We start from the raw sequence: 15,568 nt of genomic DNA on the forward strand, positions 1-15,568 counted from the left end.
GTATTAACTTCATTTCACAGCTGAAGATACTAAGAGATTTCAGAAAGGTGAAGTGAATTGTCCAAGGCCACATGGTAAGTTCCTGAACTTCAAGCCCGAACCCAAAACCCACACTCTTTCCTGCTTTGTGTAGTCCCTGCCACCCTTTTATAATAACGGCAATAATAACTGTTATATTGGGCACCTGGGTGGCTCAGTGGGTTAAAGCCTCTGCCTTCGGCTCAGGTCATGATCCCAGGGTCCTGGGATCGAGCCCCGCATCGGGCTCTCTGCTCGGCGGGGAGCCTGCTTCCCCCTCTCTCTCTGCCTACTTGTGACCCCTCTCTCTCTCTGTCAAATAAATAAAAAATATCTTTTAAAAAATAACTGTTATATTAATAATAATAGAGTTATAAAAGAAGACTTTTAAAAATAAAATTGTCTTAATAATAATATTATAAAAATAATAGTAATAGTAGTAATAATAATGGCTTATGTAGAAGTTACTCCGTGCCAGACACTGTTCTAAAGTCCTTTACATATATTAATTCATTCAATCTTCAGAAGCCCAGGAGATGGGCTCTATTATCCATTTGCAGGATTTTGAGAGTGCATTATTTTGGACTTCTAAGTTAGGGCTGAAAGGAGATTCCATAGAACAATGAAAGATCACTGCTCTTTGGTCTTTTTTTTTTTTTTTTAAGATTTTATCTATTTATTTGACAGAGAGAGACACAGTAAAAGAGGGAACACAAGCAGGGGGAGTGGGAGAAGGAGAAGCAGGCTTCCTGCCGAGCAGGGAGCCCAATGCGGGGCTCCATCCCAGTACCTTGGGACCATGACCTGAGCCAAAGGCAGATGCTTAATGACTGAGCCACCCAGGTGCCCCTGCTCTTTGTCTTTTTATGTAGAGGAAAAAACTCTACAATCCGCATAATATCTCACCTGCATTTAGCCCCAGGAGGGTCCAAGAAGGGAGCAGAGAGAGGAGAAGAAAGATGGAACTCGATCAGGACTCTCTGCCTGCCCCTTGACAATCCTGTAGGAGAGGCTTTCCGTTGAAGGCAGAGGAGAAGGCAGACAGAGAACAGACTTTGAGATCATCAGGGTTCCCTGACAGCTCTCCCCTGCATCACCCTGTGTGTCACTAATTTGTCCATGAAAAGACTCTACCAGCCAAATTACAGTCCGTGTGAGTAAGGACAAGAAAGAATAACGATATTTTCTTCTTATTAGGCTCATTCAAAAGTTTGGCATAACTACAACACAAATTTCCGCCCACATCAGAAGGGTTTGGTGTCAATCACATTGGGATCCCATTGGATTGAGCCAAACAGATCAGAAAACATGGTGGATATACTCAAGTGTCAACAGTCCATGGTTTCGGTGCTCGGGTGGTTTGCCAACCCAATCCACGGGGATGGAGACTATCCAGAGATGATGAAAAAGAAGTCGTTCTCCATTCTACCCCTTTTCTCTGAAGCAGAGAAGAAGGACGTGAGGGGCACTGCTGACTTCTTTGCCTTTTCCTTTGGACCCAACAATTTCAAGCCCCAGAACACCATGGCTAAAATGGGACAAAATGTGTCACTCAATTTAAGAGAAGTGCTGAATTGGATTAAACTGGAATATGACAACCCCCGGATCTTGATTGCTGAGAACGGCTGGTTCACAGACAGTCATGTGAAGACAGAAGACACCACAGCCATCTACATGATGAAGAATTTCCTCAACCAGGTTCTTCAAGGTTGGTTGCACATTAGCTCAATTTTTTAGACCTTTGAATACTTACACCATAGGACACTTAAAGTCATCTTCAGACGTGATTGTGGTTGTTGGGTTTTCCCATTGACCTATGTTAATGGAGTTTTTGTGTTCCTCTCATGTCCTTTTTTAATAAAAGTTTGGGAACAGAATAATACTAGACTGTAGATATACACCCTTAATTGGCAATAAGCGGCTGTATCATGTTTGTTTTTTTTTTAAAGATTTTAAAAATGTATTTATTTATTTGAGAGAGAGAGCGGGGGGAGGGGCAAAGAGAGAGGAAGAGAGAGATTCTCAAGCAGATTTCGAGCTGAGCAGAGAGCCCCATGCGGAGCTCCATCTCACAACCCTGAGATAATGACCTGAGCCAAAACCAAGAGTCAGACCCTTAACCAACTGAGCCACCCAGGTACCCTGAAGCTATCTCATTCTTTTTAAAAGAACATATGCTACAAGAGATATTCCCCAAAGTTTTCTAACAGTAGTAACGTGGACATAGTAAGACGTAGTAACATAGTAAGACGTTGAAAGCTTTTCCTGAAATTGTGCTGTTTTTAAGGGTACCTGGGTGGCTCAATCATTGAGCATCCCACTCTTGATTTCAGCTCAGGTTGTGATCTCCGAGTTGTGGGTTCGAGCCCCATGATGGGTTCCACACTCAGCGGGGAGTCTGCTTCTCTCTTTCTCCCTTCTCCACTTCCCCTCCCCCCACTTGATCTCTATCTCAAATAAATAAATAAATCTTTAAAAACAAGAAATCGTGCTCTTTTTATTCTATTACATGACTAAATGGTGAAAAGGTCTGAAGACAAACAATGAGCCATGAATGGCAAAGCTGAGTAATTTCTGTTGCTCCTGGATATTTCTCTGACCCCTACTAAGCCCCTCCTTCCTTTTCCGCTACTCAACTAGTGACATCTACAGGTGGCTGGTTGAAATAATGAAGCAGAAGATAAGCCCACATTGTGGTAGGTCTTTCCCCTACAGAACTTGGCTCCATTTCACCAAATATAAAGAAATTCTCAGCAGATCTTTCTGAAAGTTTGTAGCTCTCTTTAGAAGTCACATGCCGGGATGCCTGGGTGGCTCAGGTCATAATCCCTGCTGAGCAGAGAGCCTGCTTCCCCCACCTCTCTCTGCCTGCCTCTCTGCCTACTTGTGATCTCTCTCTCTGTGTCAAATAAATAAATAAAATCTTTTTTTTAAAAAGTAAATAAACTAAAAATAAATAAATACATAAACTGATTAATTCATTAATTGATTAATTAAAATTTAGAAGTCACAAGCCTAGAGGAAAGGTTCTGCTGGAGAGCCTTCAGGGAGGGTCCTCGGGGAGAGCAAGATCTTGTTGTGCCAAACTGTGGGAAGGAGCAGCATGGAAATGAAAAGCTTTTAAGAAAAGAAAAATAGTTTGAGGTTGATTTGGATATTTGTTGCTTTTATTGCTGCTGTTGATTTCCATATTTCATTTTTACCCAATTCCTAAAAGTTATTGAATCAGGGGCGCCTGGCTGGTTCCGTTGGTCGAGCACAAGACTCTTGATCTTGGGATTATAGGTTCAAGCCCTACATTGGATATAGAGATTACTTAAAAAAAAAAAAAGTTATCAAATCAGAGTTTTTAATGCTAGAAAGGCCCTGAGAGATCTTTTCCAACCTTTTCTGTTAAGAAACTTGCCCTAGAGCAGCCTCCCAGGAGCACAGCAGCCTCCTGTCCCCTGCCCCTCTGCTGGCCCGTTCTCCCACAGCACTGTCCTTGTCTCTTCTTAGACATACGTTCACTTATGTTCATTCTCAAAGCTGATTTTTCAGTCCTTAAAGGGTAGTTTCATAGAAGATGAAATGGGACCTAACCCAAGCCTGAAATGAGACACTCTTGGTCACGAACAGACATCTGCCTTGGTCCCAAAGGATTCTGGGGATTTCTATGTCTTCTGGCGCAGATTTGCCCACTAATATTCTCAGGAATATTTTATTTTTTTTTATTTTTTTAAGATTTTATTTATTTATTTGACAGAGTTAGACATAGCAAGAGAGGGAACCCAAGCAGAGGGAGTGGGATAAGGTGAAGCAGGCTTCCCGCTGAGTGGGGAGCCGGATGAGGGACTTGATCCCAGGACCCTGGTATCATGACCTGTGCTGAACGCAGACACCTAATGACTGAACCACCCGGGGCTCCAAAGAAGTACTTTAAACTTGACCCTTGAACTGTGTCTTTCCCTTGTTGTGGGTAAGGGAGAGGAGCATTCCAGATGAAAATAGCTGCCGCTTTTCAAGTAGCAACAGGAATTTTCTATTGTATATCACAAGCCTGCAAATGAGGATAAAAGTCGTTTCCCCATATGCTCCCGGCAACACGTCCCCCAGTAGATTGCGAATCAGAACCACAAACCAGAGTGAACATCTCTGCTTTTCTTCCTCTGTGCAGCTATAAGGTTTGATGGAATACAAGTGTTTGGCTACACTGCCTGGTCCCTCCTGGATGGCTTTGAATGGCAGGATGCTTACACCACTCGCCGAGGATTATTTTATGTGGATTTGAATAGTAAACAAAAAGAAAGAAAGCCCAAGTCTTCGGCACTTTACTACAAACAGATCATACAGGAAAATGGTTTTACTTTCAAGGAGTCCACCCCAGATGTGCGGGGTCAATTTCCCTGTGACTTCTCGTGGGGTGTCACCGAATCTGTCCTTAAGGTAAGTGACAGCTTACGAAGTAACTCTAAACGGGTGCAAATAGGTCACGGTATTTTTTTTTTTTAAGATTTTATTTATTTATTTGACAGACAGAGATCACAAGTAGGCAGAGAGGCAGGCAGAAAGAGAGATGGGGAAGCAGGCTCACTGCAGAGCAGAGAGCCAAAGACAGAGGCTTTAACCCACTGAGCCACCCAGGTGCCCCAGGTCACAGTATTTTATTTCGTGAACTCGATGACAGCCGTCAGACAACAGCAAATATGATTACTTGGAGGTTCTGGAGGGGAGTTGAGAGGAAGAGGAAGAGGAAGGAAGATGAGATTTAGTGCTTTCCCAGAGCCTCTCATATGCCAGAAATTATCCTTGGTGATGGTGATGAGAGGCTGCCCTCAAGAAGTATATGGTCTAGAGGGAACTTGGTCATTGGTCAGTGGCATCAAAATTATAAACTTTTTTTCTAGATTATGTTTTGCCAAAAGCCAATTATTGGTGGCCCTTGATTTAAGTGGTTCCTGTTCTTTGATAGGTTTGAATAATTTGCCTTATGAGGTGTCTGTATCCTTGTGGGGTCTCCCATTCTCACTCGTCACCTTCATTACATTACTCCTTAAATGCCGCCTTCTCAATAAGGCTTCCCTCCACTCCAAAAAAAAAAAAAAAAAGAAAAAGAAAAAAAATCACAATCCTCTCATTCCCCTTTCTTCCTTGTTTCCCATGTATATCCTATTCATCACTAGCTAACATACTATTATGTACTTTACACATTTTTTTCCCTCTAGCCTTCTCCAGAGGTAATGGACATGCAACATGGTGTAAGTTTAAGGAGGACAACATGATGACTTGATACGTTTCTGTATTGCCAAAAACGATGACCACCATAACAAAATTCCCATTTCTTTCTGTGGTGAGAACATTTAAGATCTATTCTCTGAGCAACTTGAAAGTATGTCATACGGTATCATTAGCTATAATCACCACGCTGTACATCCGATCTTCAGAACCTAATTTTGTCACCGGAAGTTGGTGCCCTTTGACCAATATCTCCGCATTTGCCGCACCGCCCCCCGCCCCCGCCCCACAGCCCCTGATAACTGCTTTACGGATTTTTCTTATTGATCGTGTTTTCCCCTTACTAGAATGCAGGACTTCCCCGCATGAGGGTGGAGAGATTTGAGGCTTTGATCCTCGCTGTGTGCCTGACCAGGGCAGCGACGGAGCACCAGCCACGTACCATGCAAAGTGAAGTTGTTAAGGTCAACTTTTAGGGCCAGATGAGCCCTTTAGAGATCTCCTATTCCACATCCTTCATTTTACGGGTTAGGAAAGTGAGACCCATCGGTTCCTAATTGAGACCTAAGTGACTTGCCGGAAGAAACAGAAATAGTGGCAGGACTGTTAAGAGGCAACTCACAAGCCCCTGTATTTGCAGAGCTCTTGTCACAATTATAGCAACTATCTTTTAAGCTCTTATTATGCGCCAAGCATACAACTGTTGTATATATGCACATTCTCTTTCCTAAATCATAAAGCCCTCATTTTACAAGCAAGGAAACTGAGGCTTAGGGAGGTTACATAACTTGTTCGGGGTACCCAGATCTGTCTGTTTCCTGACACCATGCTAGAAGACCTCACAATGCCACACTATGTCCTGTATTCCAGAAGCAGATGGAAAGACAGCAAGATCTAAAAGGGATGGGGCCAAAGGAAAGGGCTCAAACCATGAGTGAACAAAGTTCTCAGATCTTGAATCTCAATCCCAGTTGATTCTTATCCATGATTTAGTAAAGGCTCAGAGATAATAATGGAGGAAAAGATACAGAGTAACCTAAATACAGAAGTGACTCATCTGCACTTTGTGTCCCCTGTAGAGCCAACTTCTCACCCAGTCCCTCTCTCCACCACGTGGAAAGGCAGGCCATCTTTTCCCTACCACTACAAATGGGTTTATATTTTCTATAATTCCACACCCAGCAAAGAAATATCCCAGGAGAGACAAGAGTTCCTGCCTGTACGTGATCCAACCTGAAAGTTTCTGCCTCACCTCAAAACCTATTTGTGTCCCAGTGATTAACTGTGAAGGTCTACCCCATCGGAGACCCTACCCCTACTCTAAGGAGCAAGAGTGAATCACCTGTGGCAGGGGAAAGTAATTCTGTGATCAACCAGTTCTGAGTTTCATGCTTATGCCTAGAGCCCAGTGAGGCATCAGCTTCCCTTGAACTTGGACTAAGAGTGAGGAGGAATTGTTTGCCAAGGAAAATTAGAATGCTTTTTGAAAAATCAGCCAGAGGATGTATGAATAGATGTCAAAAAACGAGATGTCTTCTATAGGAGGACTGACAAAATGAAAGTAACACCTGAAAAATAGTAGTGTGCCTACCTACAAACATCCCCATCTCATTTTCCCCAGCCTCTCAGTATTCTCTTCTCCTCTAACATTTTGTTTTGAGAAATTTCAAACAAGTACAATAAACACCCATATTTCCCTTCATCAAGATTGACCAATTGTTAACATTTTGCCACATTGTTTTATCTCTCTTTTATAAGCCAGTGAAAAGTTGCAGACATTATTACTATTACTATATTATTATCCAAAATATTTCTACTCAAATGTGTCTCCTAAAAATAAGGACAGTCTCCTAGGTCATTATAATATTATCATACCCATATATATTTAATATTGATTCAATATCATCTAACGTACATTCCATATTCAAATTATCCTAAATGTTCCCAAAATGTCCTTTATAGATTTTTTTAAAAATTTTAGATCAAGAATACAAACAAGGATGACACATTCATTGTCATTCATCTTTAGTCTCTTTTAACTCAGAATAATTCCCCCAAGAATGGTACTGGGATTTTTGAAGAGCCCAGAACAATTGATTGTAGAATGTCTCATGTTCTGGATTTGTTTCTTTATTGGATTCGATAAACTTCCGGAAAGATACTATGTAAATGAAGTTGTCTGTTTCCCAATACATCACATCAGGAAGCACACAATGTCGTTTCATTATGGAAAATGTTAATGTGTTGAAGTAGTAGTTACCACATTTCTTGACTAAGGTAGCATTTGCAAGATCTCTTCATTGAAAGGTAACTTTTCCATTTATAATTAAGAAGTAATGTTCTGGGGGCGCCTGGGTGGCTCAGTGGGTTAAGGCCTCTGCCTTCGGCTCAGGTCGTGATCCCAGGGTCCTGGGATCGAGCCCCACATAGGGGTTCTCTGCTCTGCAGGGAGCCTGCTTCCCCCTCTCACTGTCCGCCTGCCTTTCTGCCTACTTATGATCTCTGTCTGTCAAATAAATAAATAAAATCTTTAAAAAAAAAAAAAGAAGTAATGTTTTGGTGGCACTTTGAGACCATATAGATATCCTCCTTCCCAACAACATGTCACTAATGGTCTTAATATTGATTCATAAACTTTACCTGAACTATTACTTTGCAGAGTGTAAAATGGTGAATTTCTAATTATTCCTTCTACATATATTAGGTGATTCTCTTAATTGCAATGCATTATAACTCATTACTGTCATTGTTTCATTCGTCCTTTTGATGCTCAGATTATCTCAAAGGTGGCCAGTGGGACTCTTTCAAACTGCTCCTGTGTCTTTCTGTCATTTCCTTTTCAGTTTTTAAGTACATCCTTATTTTTCTGGCATAAGATGTACCAGCATCACCTCATTCTTTTCCTGCCCCAGACTGGAAAAAGCCATTTCTCCAAGGACTCCAGCATCCTCTCAGTGGGAAACAGAATTTTAGGACTAAGCTCTTGGGAGCTAGGGTTGAGATCGTGGTTCACCACCCCCAACTAGATCTCTTAGCAGAATAATCATACCCACTTGCTAAACTGAATACTTGTTGGACGTTTTTAAAAGACAGATTTTCATTTGTCTTGCCTTACCTCATAGCAAGATTGCTCTTTGTAAACACCCTTTCAATATTAAGATGCACTGAGGTTTCGAAACACTGAGATTGCCAATCTAAGCTAGAAGGATTTTACTCAAATAATTATATGCAGATTTAACTTCATGCTCACATGATCGATGTTCTCTCAGTTTAATGTTCTAGATAACTGGTTGGCAGATGGTAAGTGGGCAGTGATATGGTTTTGTAATTAGACTATGAAGGATGACACACGAGAAAACAATTAGAGAGAAAATATTTACTAAAGGTTAATTATCATTTTTTCCAGGTGCACTTAAATTCAACCACAGGAAGAAAAAGTACTTGGAAACAAGTACAGAACTTGTATTTTCTCTTATTAATTTCGAATCTTGAAGTCTTTTTTCTTAAGCCCTCTTCTGTTTTAATTTAGCCTCAGAGGCCTCACAGGCAATTATTGCAACCATGGAAAACTAAACCCAAGTCATGGCTACCTTATGTTTGTAGATTGCTTTAGAGTTGACAGAGTGCTTTCCCAGAGTCATTGACTCGTCACAACACACCTGTGAGGTGGGTGAGATTACTCTGTCACTAGACAGAGTTGCCAAGCCCCAGTTTCAAAGGGGTAGAATGAGGACAGGAGTCGAGGATTATCTCCTCAGTGGGGGGTGGGGTATAACACATCATCATCAGATCCAAGAGTCAATTTGGGAGTTTCTGGGGAAATTTTACTGTTTTTTTTTTCCAGTCATAATCCAAACATCTTGCATTAAGAGGGTGTTCGGTATTCTGTTGGATGAAGAAATGCGGTGTTCTCACAGGCACGTCAGTGGGGACAACATGATACACATGTGACATCACTTGGACTTTTCAAATATAAGGTGTTAGAGAGTTGGACTCAGCAAGTGCAAGGGGTCGTTTGCTACCCCACCGGCTTCTTTCAGGAACTGTGGCTGGGTCAACCAGCCACCTGTAACTCCAAGTCCTGGTCTCCATGAAATCCTCTACAACTAGAATTTTAACTTTGCTGTCAAGTTATGGCAGGGTTTGGAAGGTCCAGCTTTCACGATTCCTTCTGAGGGTACAAGCCCAATTTCCTGATGCATTTCAACAGAATCATGTGAGACCCCGCTGGGTGACTTCAGTTTTTAGGACAAATGAACTCGGGGGTTTCTGAAAAACAACTTGTCTTCGAGGCCAAGCCCCGGTATGGTTCCTTCCCGGTTTTCTGGTCTCCCTGGGAGATTGCAAGAGCTAGAAGGGAGGTTCATCCAGCAGGACTCTTCTATGATGTCACCATGGGAACTGCAGGAAAGGGCGGGTGGTTTCCAAGGCTACATGCATCATTTATTTTCTCTATTGTCAGGAAGAGGCACAATAAGGTGGGACCCATCTTCCTCTTAGATGATGCATGCTAGGCCTGTCTGTGGGGTGTGCTTCACTTGAACGTGCTTGTTTTTCTGGATGCCTGGGTGGGTGGCTCAGGCAGTTATCCGTCTGCCTTGGGCTCGGGTCATGATCCCGAGGTCTTGGAATCGAGCCCCGCATCGGGCACATTGCTCAGCGGGAAGCCCGCTTCTTCCTCTGCCCCTCCCCCTGCTTGTGCTCGCTCTCTCTCACTCTCTCTCTCTCTGTGACAAATCAATAATAAAGAAAATCTTGAACATGCGTGTCTTTCGCAGCCCAAGGCGGTGGCTTCCTCCCCACAGTTCAGCGACCCTCACCTGTACGTGTGGAACGTGACAGGCAACAGACTGTTGCACCGAGTGGAAGGGGTGAGGCTGAAAACACGGCCAGCTCAATGCACAGACTTCGTCAGCATCAAAAGACAGCTGGAGATGCTGGCGAGAATGAAAGTCACTCACTACAGGTTCGCTCTGGACTGGCCCTCCATCCTTCCCACGGGCAACCTGTCCGTGGTTAACCGACAAGCTCTGAGGTACTACAGGTGTGTGGTCAGCGAGGGGCTGAAGCTCCACATCTCCCCCATGGTCACCCTGTACTACCCGACGCACGCGCACCTGGGCCTCCCCGCGCCCCTGCTGCGCAGCGGGGGGTGGCTGAACCCGGCCACGGCCCAGGCCTTCCGGGACTACGCCGGGCTGTGCTTCCAGGAGCTGGGGGACCTGGTGAAGCTCTGGATCACCATCAACGAGCCCAACCGGCTGAGCGACGTGTACAGCCACACCGGTAACGACACCTACCGGGCGGCGCACCACCTGCTGATCGCCCACGCCCTGGTGTGGCGCCTCTACGACGGGCGGTACCGGCCGGCGCAGCGCGGGGCCGTGTCGCTGTCCCTGCACTCGGACTGGGCCGAGCCCGCCAACCCCTACGCCCGCTCGCACTGGCAGGCGGCCGAGCGCTTCCTCCAGTTCGAAATCGCCTGGTTCGCCGAGCCGCTCTTCAAGACCGGCGACTACCCGCGGGCCATGCGGGAGTACATCGCGCTCAAGAACAGGCAGGGGCTCTCGCGCTCCGCCCTGCCGCGGTTCACCGAGGAGGAGCGGCGGCTGGTCAAGGGCGCCGCCGACTTCTACGCGCTCAACCACTTCACCACCCGCTTCGTGATGCACGCGCGCCAGAACGGCAGCCGCTACGACGCGGACAGGGACGTGCAGTTCCTGCAGGACATCACCTGCCTGAGCTCCCCCAGCCGCCTGGCGGTGCTGCCGTGGGGGGAGCGCAAGGTGCTCGGCTGGATCCGCAGGAACTACGGGGACGTGGATGTTTACATCACGGCCAACGGCATCGACGACCGGTCTCTGGACAACGACGAACTGCGCAAGTACTACCTGGAGAAGTACGTTCAGGAGGCTCTGAAAGGTGAGGTGCGGGCCGGCCCCCGCACGCAAGGGCACTGCAGGCTCAGGAGAACAGAGAACGAGGGGAGGAGGCGCGCTAGTGACAGCGCCAGCTCCTGAGGGAAAGTTCAGCAAGTTTAGAAAAGTATTAAAACAAAACACAGAGCATAAAAACCAAATCACCTGAAATCTCACTCCCGCAAACAAGCTCTGTTGGTATTTTACTGGATTATATAGTCCCAGCATGCTGTGCCAGACGGTTTTAGTACAAGTGGAAGTTTTGTATCCAAATAAAGTATCACACGACGTGTCCCATGTCACTAAAATTGCATTTTTTTTTTTAAGATTTTATTTATTTGACAGAGAGAGAGAGAGCAAGCATGAGCAGGGGGAAAGGCAGAGGGAGAAAGGGAAAAGCTGACCCTCCGCTGAGCAAGTAGCGGGATGCAGGGCTCCATCCCAGGCTGCTGGGATCACGACCTGAGCTGAAGGCAGACCGTCACTGGCTGAGCCTCCCAGGCACCCCGTCTTAATATTATTTTAGTGGTTGCTTAATATCCCATCATATGGACACATCTTTACGCATTTAAGCATTCCTGTTTGACGTGGGCTTTTTTTTTTTAACTAAAAAGCAAGTACCTTTGAATATAAATCTTTGTCTTCATTTCTGATTATCTTCTTAAGGACTGCCCACTATGGAATTACTGGGTCAAATGTTATAAACAGCAGTTTCCATCCCCCTCCCTAAACAAGCTCTATTTTTTAAGTATTTTATTTATTTTTGCAAGAGAGTGTGGGAGCACGAGGTGAAGGGGTGCAGAGGAAGGAGACTCTCTGCTGAGCAGGGAGCCTGACACACAGGACTCCATCCCAGGACCCTGGGATCATGACATGAGTCAAAGGCAGACATTTAACCAACTGACCCACCCAGGTACCCGCAAACTATATATTTTTTTAATACTTTAAAAAAAAATTCCTCAATTTTATCTATTTTAATGGAAGCAAGCATCAGTGTTTGAGATTATCTTATATACTCTTCCCAGTTAACATTTTAAAAATATTTTTAAAATATTTTAACATTTAACATTTTAAAAATATTTCTAAATGTCTACAATAGATTTGTTGAAGCAGCAAAAAGATCCCAGAAATATACTTATTTACTGAGCACCTAATACAGGCAGAAACTCACCATTGAACAAAATAAAGATTACTGTCCTCATGAAGCCTCCATTTTTGTGGGATGAGAGTCAACAGATAAGATAAATAGCATGTCAGAGGCAAAAAGTTCTACGGAGAAAGAACAGCAGGGAAGAGGGTGACCCAGAGTGGGGTGTAGGAGTAGTTACAATTCTAAGGCGTGGCTGGGGAAGTCTTCAAACACCTGGAGGAGCAACATGGCAAACCTGTGCAGTTATCTGTGAAGTGTTCCAGGTGAGAGAACAGCAAATGCAAAAATCCTAATATGGGAGCATGCCTGGCCTGCGGGAGGTTCAGAAAGGAGGTCAAAGTGGTGGAAGCAGGAGCAACAGAAAAAAGTAATCAGAGATGAGGTCAAGAAATAGAAGAGGCAGATCAGATGGGGCTTAGCCATCAGAAGAACTGTGGCTCTTACACTCTGGAATTGGCAGGCTATGGAAGGTTTTTAACAGAAGGGCACATGATCTAACCCATACTTTTAAAGAATCCCTCTGGCTGCTCTTTTTGGATACACTGTAAAGGACAAAGAACAGAATCAGGGAGGGTTGGAGTAGTCTAAGAAAGAAATAATGGGGGATTGGATTAGGTTATTAAGTGGAGATGGTGAGAAGTGGCTAGATTCTGGATTTATTTTGAAGGTAAAGTCAACAGAATTAGATGGAGGGTGTGAGAGAAGAGTGAAGAATGAATCTGTTTTGGTTTGAGCAACTAAAGGGGGAGTGGCCATTTACCGGTTGGAGGAGACTGGTAGATTTTTGGAGTTGTTCAGTTTTGCACAGTTTAAGTTTGAGATGTCTATTAGACATCCAGTTAGAGATGTCAAATAGGCTAACTGGAGTCTTAGATTCAGGTAATTCTGGGGCTGAGATACAGACTTGGCAGTTAAGAGCAAGAATGGTAGGACTCCTGGATGGCTCAGTGGGCTAAGCGTCTGCCTTCAGCTTAGGTCATGATCCCGGAGTCCTGGGATCAAGTCTGAATCGGGATCCTTGCTCTGCAGGGAGCCTGCTTCTTCCCCTGCTTGTGCTCTCTCCATGAATATAATAAAATCTTTAAAAAAAAAAAAAAAGCAGGAATGGTATTTAGAAACAATAAGCCTAGCTATCACAAGGGAGCAAGAAGAGAGGCCTGAGCCCTGGAACACTTCAGAGGTCAAAGAGATGAGAAAGCATTAAGAGTGACTAGAAGCCATGCTATTAAGACAACTAATGGAGAGCCAGAAGTTGTAGCATGTTCATATGGAAATGACCCAACAGTGAGGGGTAATACATGAGAGAAGGGGAGAACAGACGGAGGTGTCCTTGAGTAAACAAGAGAGAATAAACTTAGTGCACAAGTGAAGAGTCAGCCTTCTAGGAATATGGACAGGTCATCCATAGTAACAGAAGTATGATAGTAGGTGGACAGGTGTGATGGTGCAAAATTGAAGAATTCTCCTCTGAGTACTTCAGTTTTTAAGTGAAGTAGGTAGAAAGGTCATCCCTTCAAAGCAAGGATGAGAGTTTGAGGGAGAGGTGTGAATCAGTCAGCTGACTAGGGGAAACCATGTATGGTTATTGGGCAGCACCAAGAGCACATTTGAGGTCTGGAAATCAGGTCAAATAGCCAAGATTTTTCTGCTTGTGACCAAATGAACACAATGGCAGTTAAGTCCTTTTACACTTTCATGGCTCCAGTTCTTAAATTTGCTTTTGTGCCCTGCCCCTACCCCTGGTGTTTTTGTGTAACTTATGAATCACAGTTTTACTTTGAATTTTTAAAGATTACACATATTTTCACCTATTTTTCAATCATAAAAGAATGTCAGAACCCTGTAATGACAATTGCTATTCTGAGTTTAGCTTATTTCAGTGGAAACTAAATTCTAATTCAGATACTTTATACTTCATTTGTGATTAATGTTCATTTCTGATATTTTTCAGCACACCTAATTGATAAAGTCAAAATTAAAGGCTATTATGCATTCAAACTGACTGAAGAAAAATCTAAACCCAGATTTGGATTCTTCACATCTGATTTCAAAGCTAAATCCTCAGTTCAGCTTTACAACAACCTGATCGGCAACAGTGGCTTCCCTTCTGAGAACATGAGTCCTAGATGCAATCAGACTCAAAGAAACACAGAGTGCATGGTCTGCTTATTTCTTGGGCAAAAGAAACCATTGATATTCTTTGGTTGTTGCTTCTTCTCCACCCTGGTTCTACTTTTATCAATTACCATTTTTCATAAGCGAAAGAGAAGAAAAATTTGGAAAGCAAAGAACTTACAACATATACCATTAAAGTAAGGCCACAGAGAAGTTCTTAGTGAAACTGATCCTATTTCTGTCTGCATGATAGAAAGTCTGAAAATTCACTCCAGTTCCATACACTGGTAACTTATAGAAGACAATCTGAAATACTAGTGGTAACCAAGGTGATGACAATCGAGGTCTCTGCTCAGTGGTCCACATGAATTTTCCATTAGGTGTTCACATTCCTGAATTCAGTTCTTGCATCTGAAGATAAAGGCTTTACCCAGACAGTAAACTGTGAGGATTATCTGATACACTGCTTCATTAAGTGTAATGAGCTGTTATCCATCATTCTTCTCTAGCTTTCTTCTATAAATACCAAGATACTTATAACAAATTACGTAGAAAAAAGTGCAACTTTTGCTAGACTCCACAGCAGAAATTTACAGCTCTTAACAGTGGATAGTCAGTGATTATTCTGTCACTTCTAAGAAGGTGCTTTTCCCCTTTAGAAAATATGTAATAGGCTAAGTAGTGCTCATTCATCATCAGCTCCAGCACAGACTCTTAAGCACATTGATCCTAGTTTTTCCCAATAGAAATAAAAATCATCACTTATAAAACATGGTATTTTGTGAGGTCCCTCTCATATCAGATCTGATTTAAAAACACATAACTTCCATGACTCATTTCATGGGAAGATCACAGAACTAAGATTAAGAAGAGCTAGAAAATAAATATTCTAAAATGATGTAATGTTTGTTTTATTATAAAGTTATAAAAGGATATTATTCCAGGAGACTTGTGCTCTCCTGGGGAGCTCCACTGTTCTGACACCATGTGAATATAGGGACCTCTCAAAAAGGTATAGAGCGCAGCTCAGTCTGGACCTTTCAACTGTGCCTCTGGGTACAATTCAGAATGTTGATGGTCTGAAGGAGTTAAAACTTTTTCCACTGCATCTTTTGAAGCTGGATTAAGTAAATTCTTAAATCTAAATTAGGAG

General features: G+C 43.4%; 1 protein-coding gene across 2 annotated transcripts in view; it reads left to right on the plus strand.

Annotated features, from left to right (window-relative positions):
* Positions 1-15,568, plus strand: part of KLB (klotho beta) — a 37,536-nt gene that overhangs the window by 20,561 nt on the left and 1,407 nt on the right. The window contains exons 2-5 of one of the 2 annotated variants that reach the window (XM_080797831.1): positions 1,216-1,726; positions 4,175-4,443; positions 10,011-11,154; positions 14,252-14,612. In XM_080797831.1, the coding sequence (XP_080653957.1) occupies positions 1,216-1,726; positions 4,175-4,443; positions 10,011-11,154; positions 14,252-14,612 (2,285 nt within the window). Of the gene's footprint in view, positions 1-1,215; positions 1,727-4,174; positions 4,444-10,010; positions 11,155-14,251; positions 15,151-15,568 lie in introns of those variants that run through there. The other variant, XM_080797832.1, reaches the window with a different exon arrangement.

This window comes from Martes martes, assembly GCF_963455335.1.
Source record: "Martes martes genome assembly, chromosome: 2".
NCBI lineage: Eukaryota > Metazoa > Chordata > Mammalia > Carnivora > Mustelidae > Martes > Martes martes.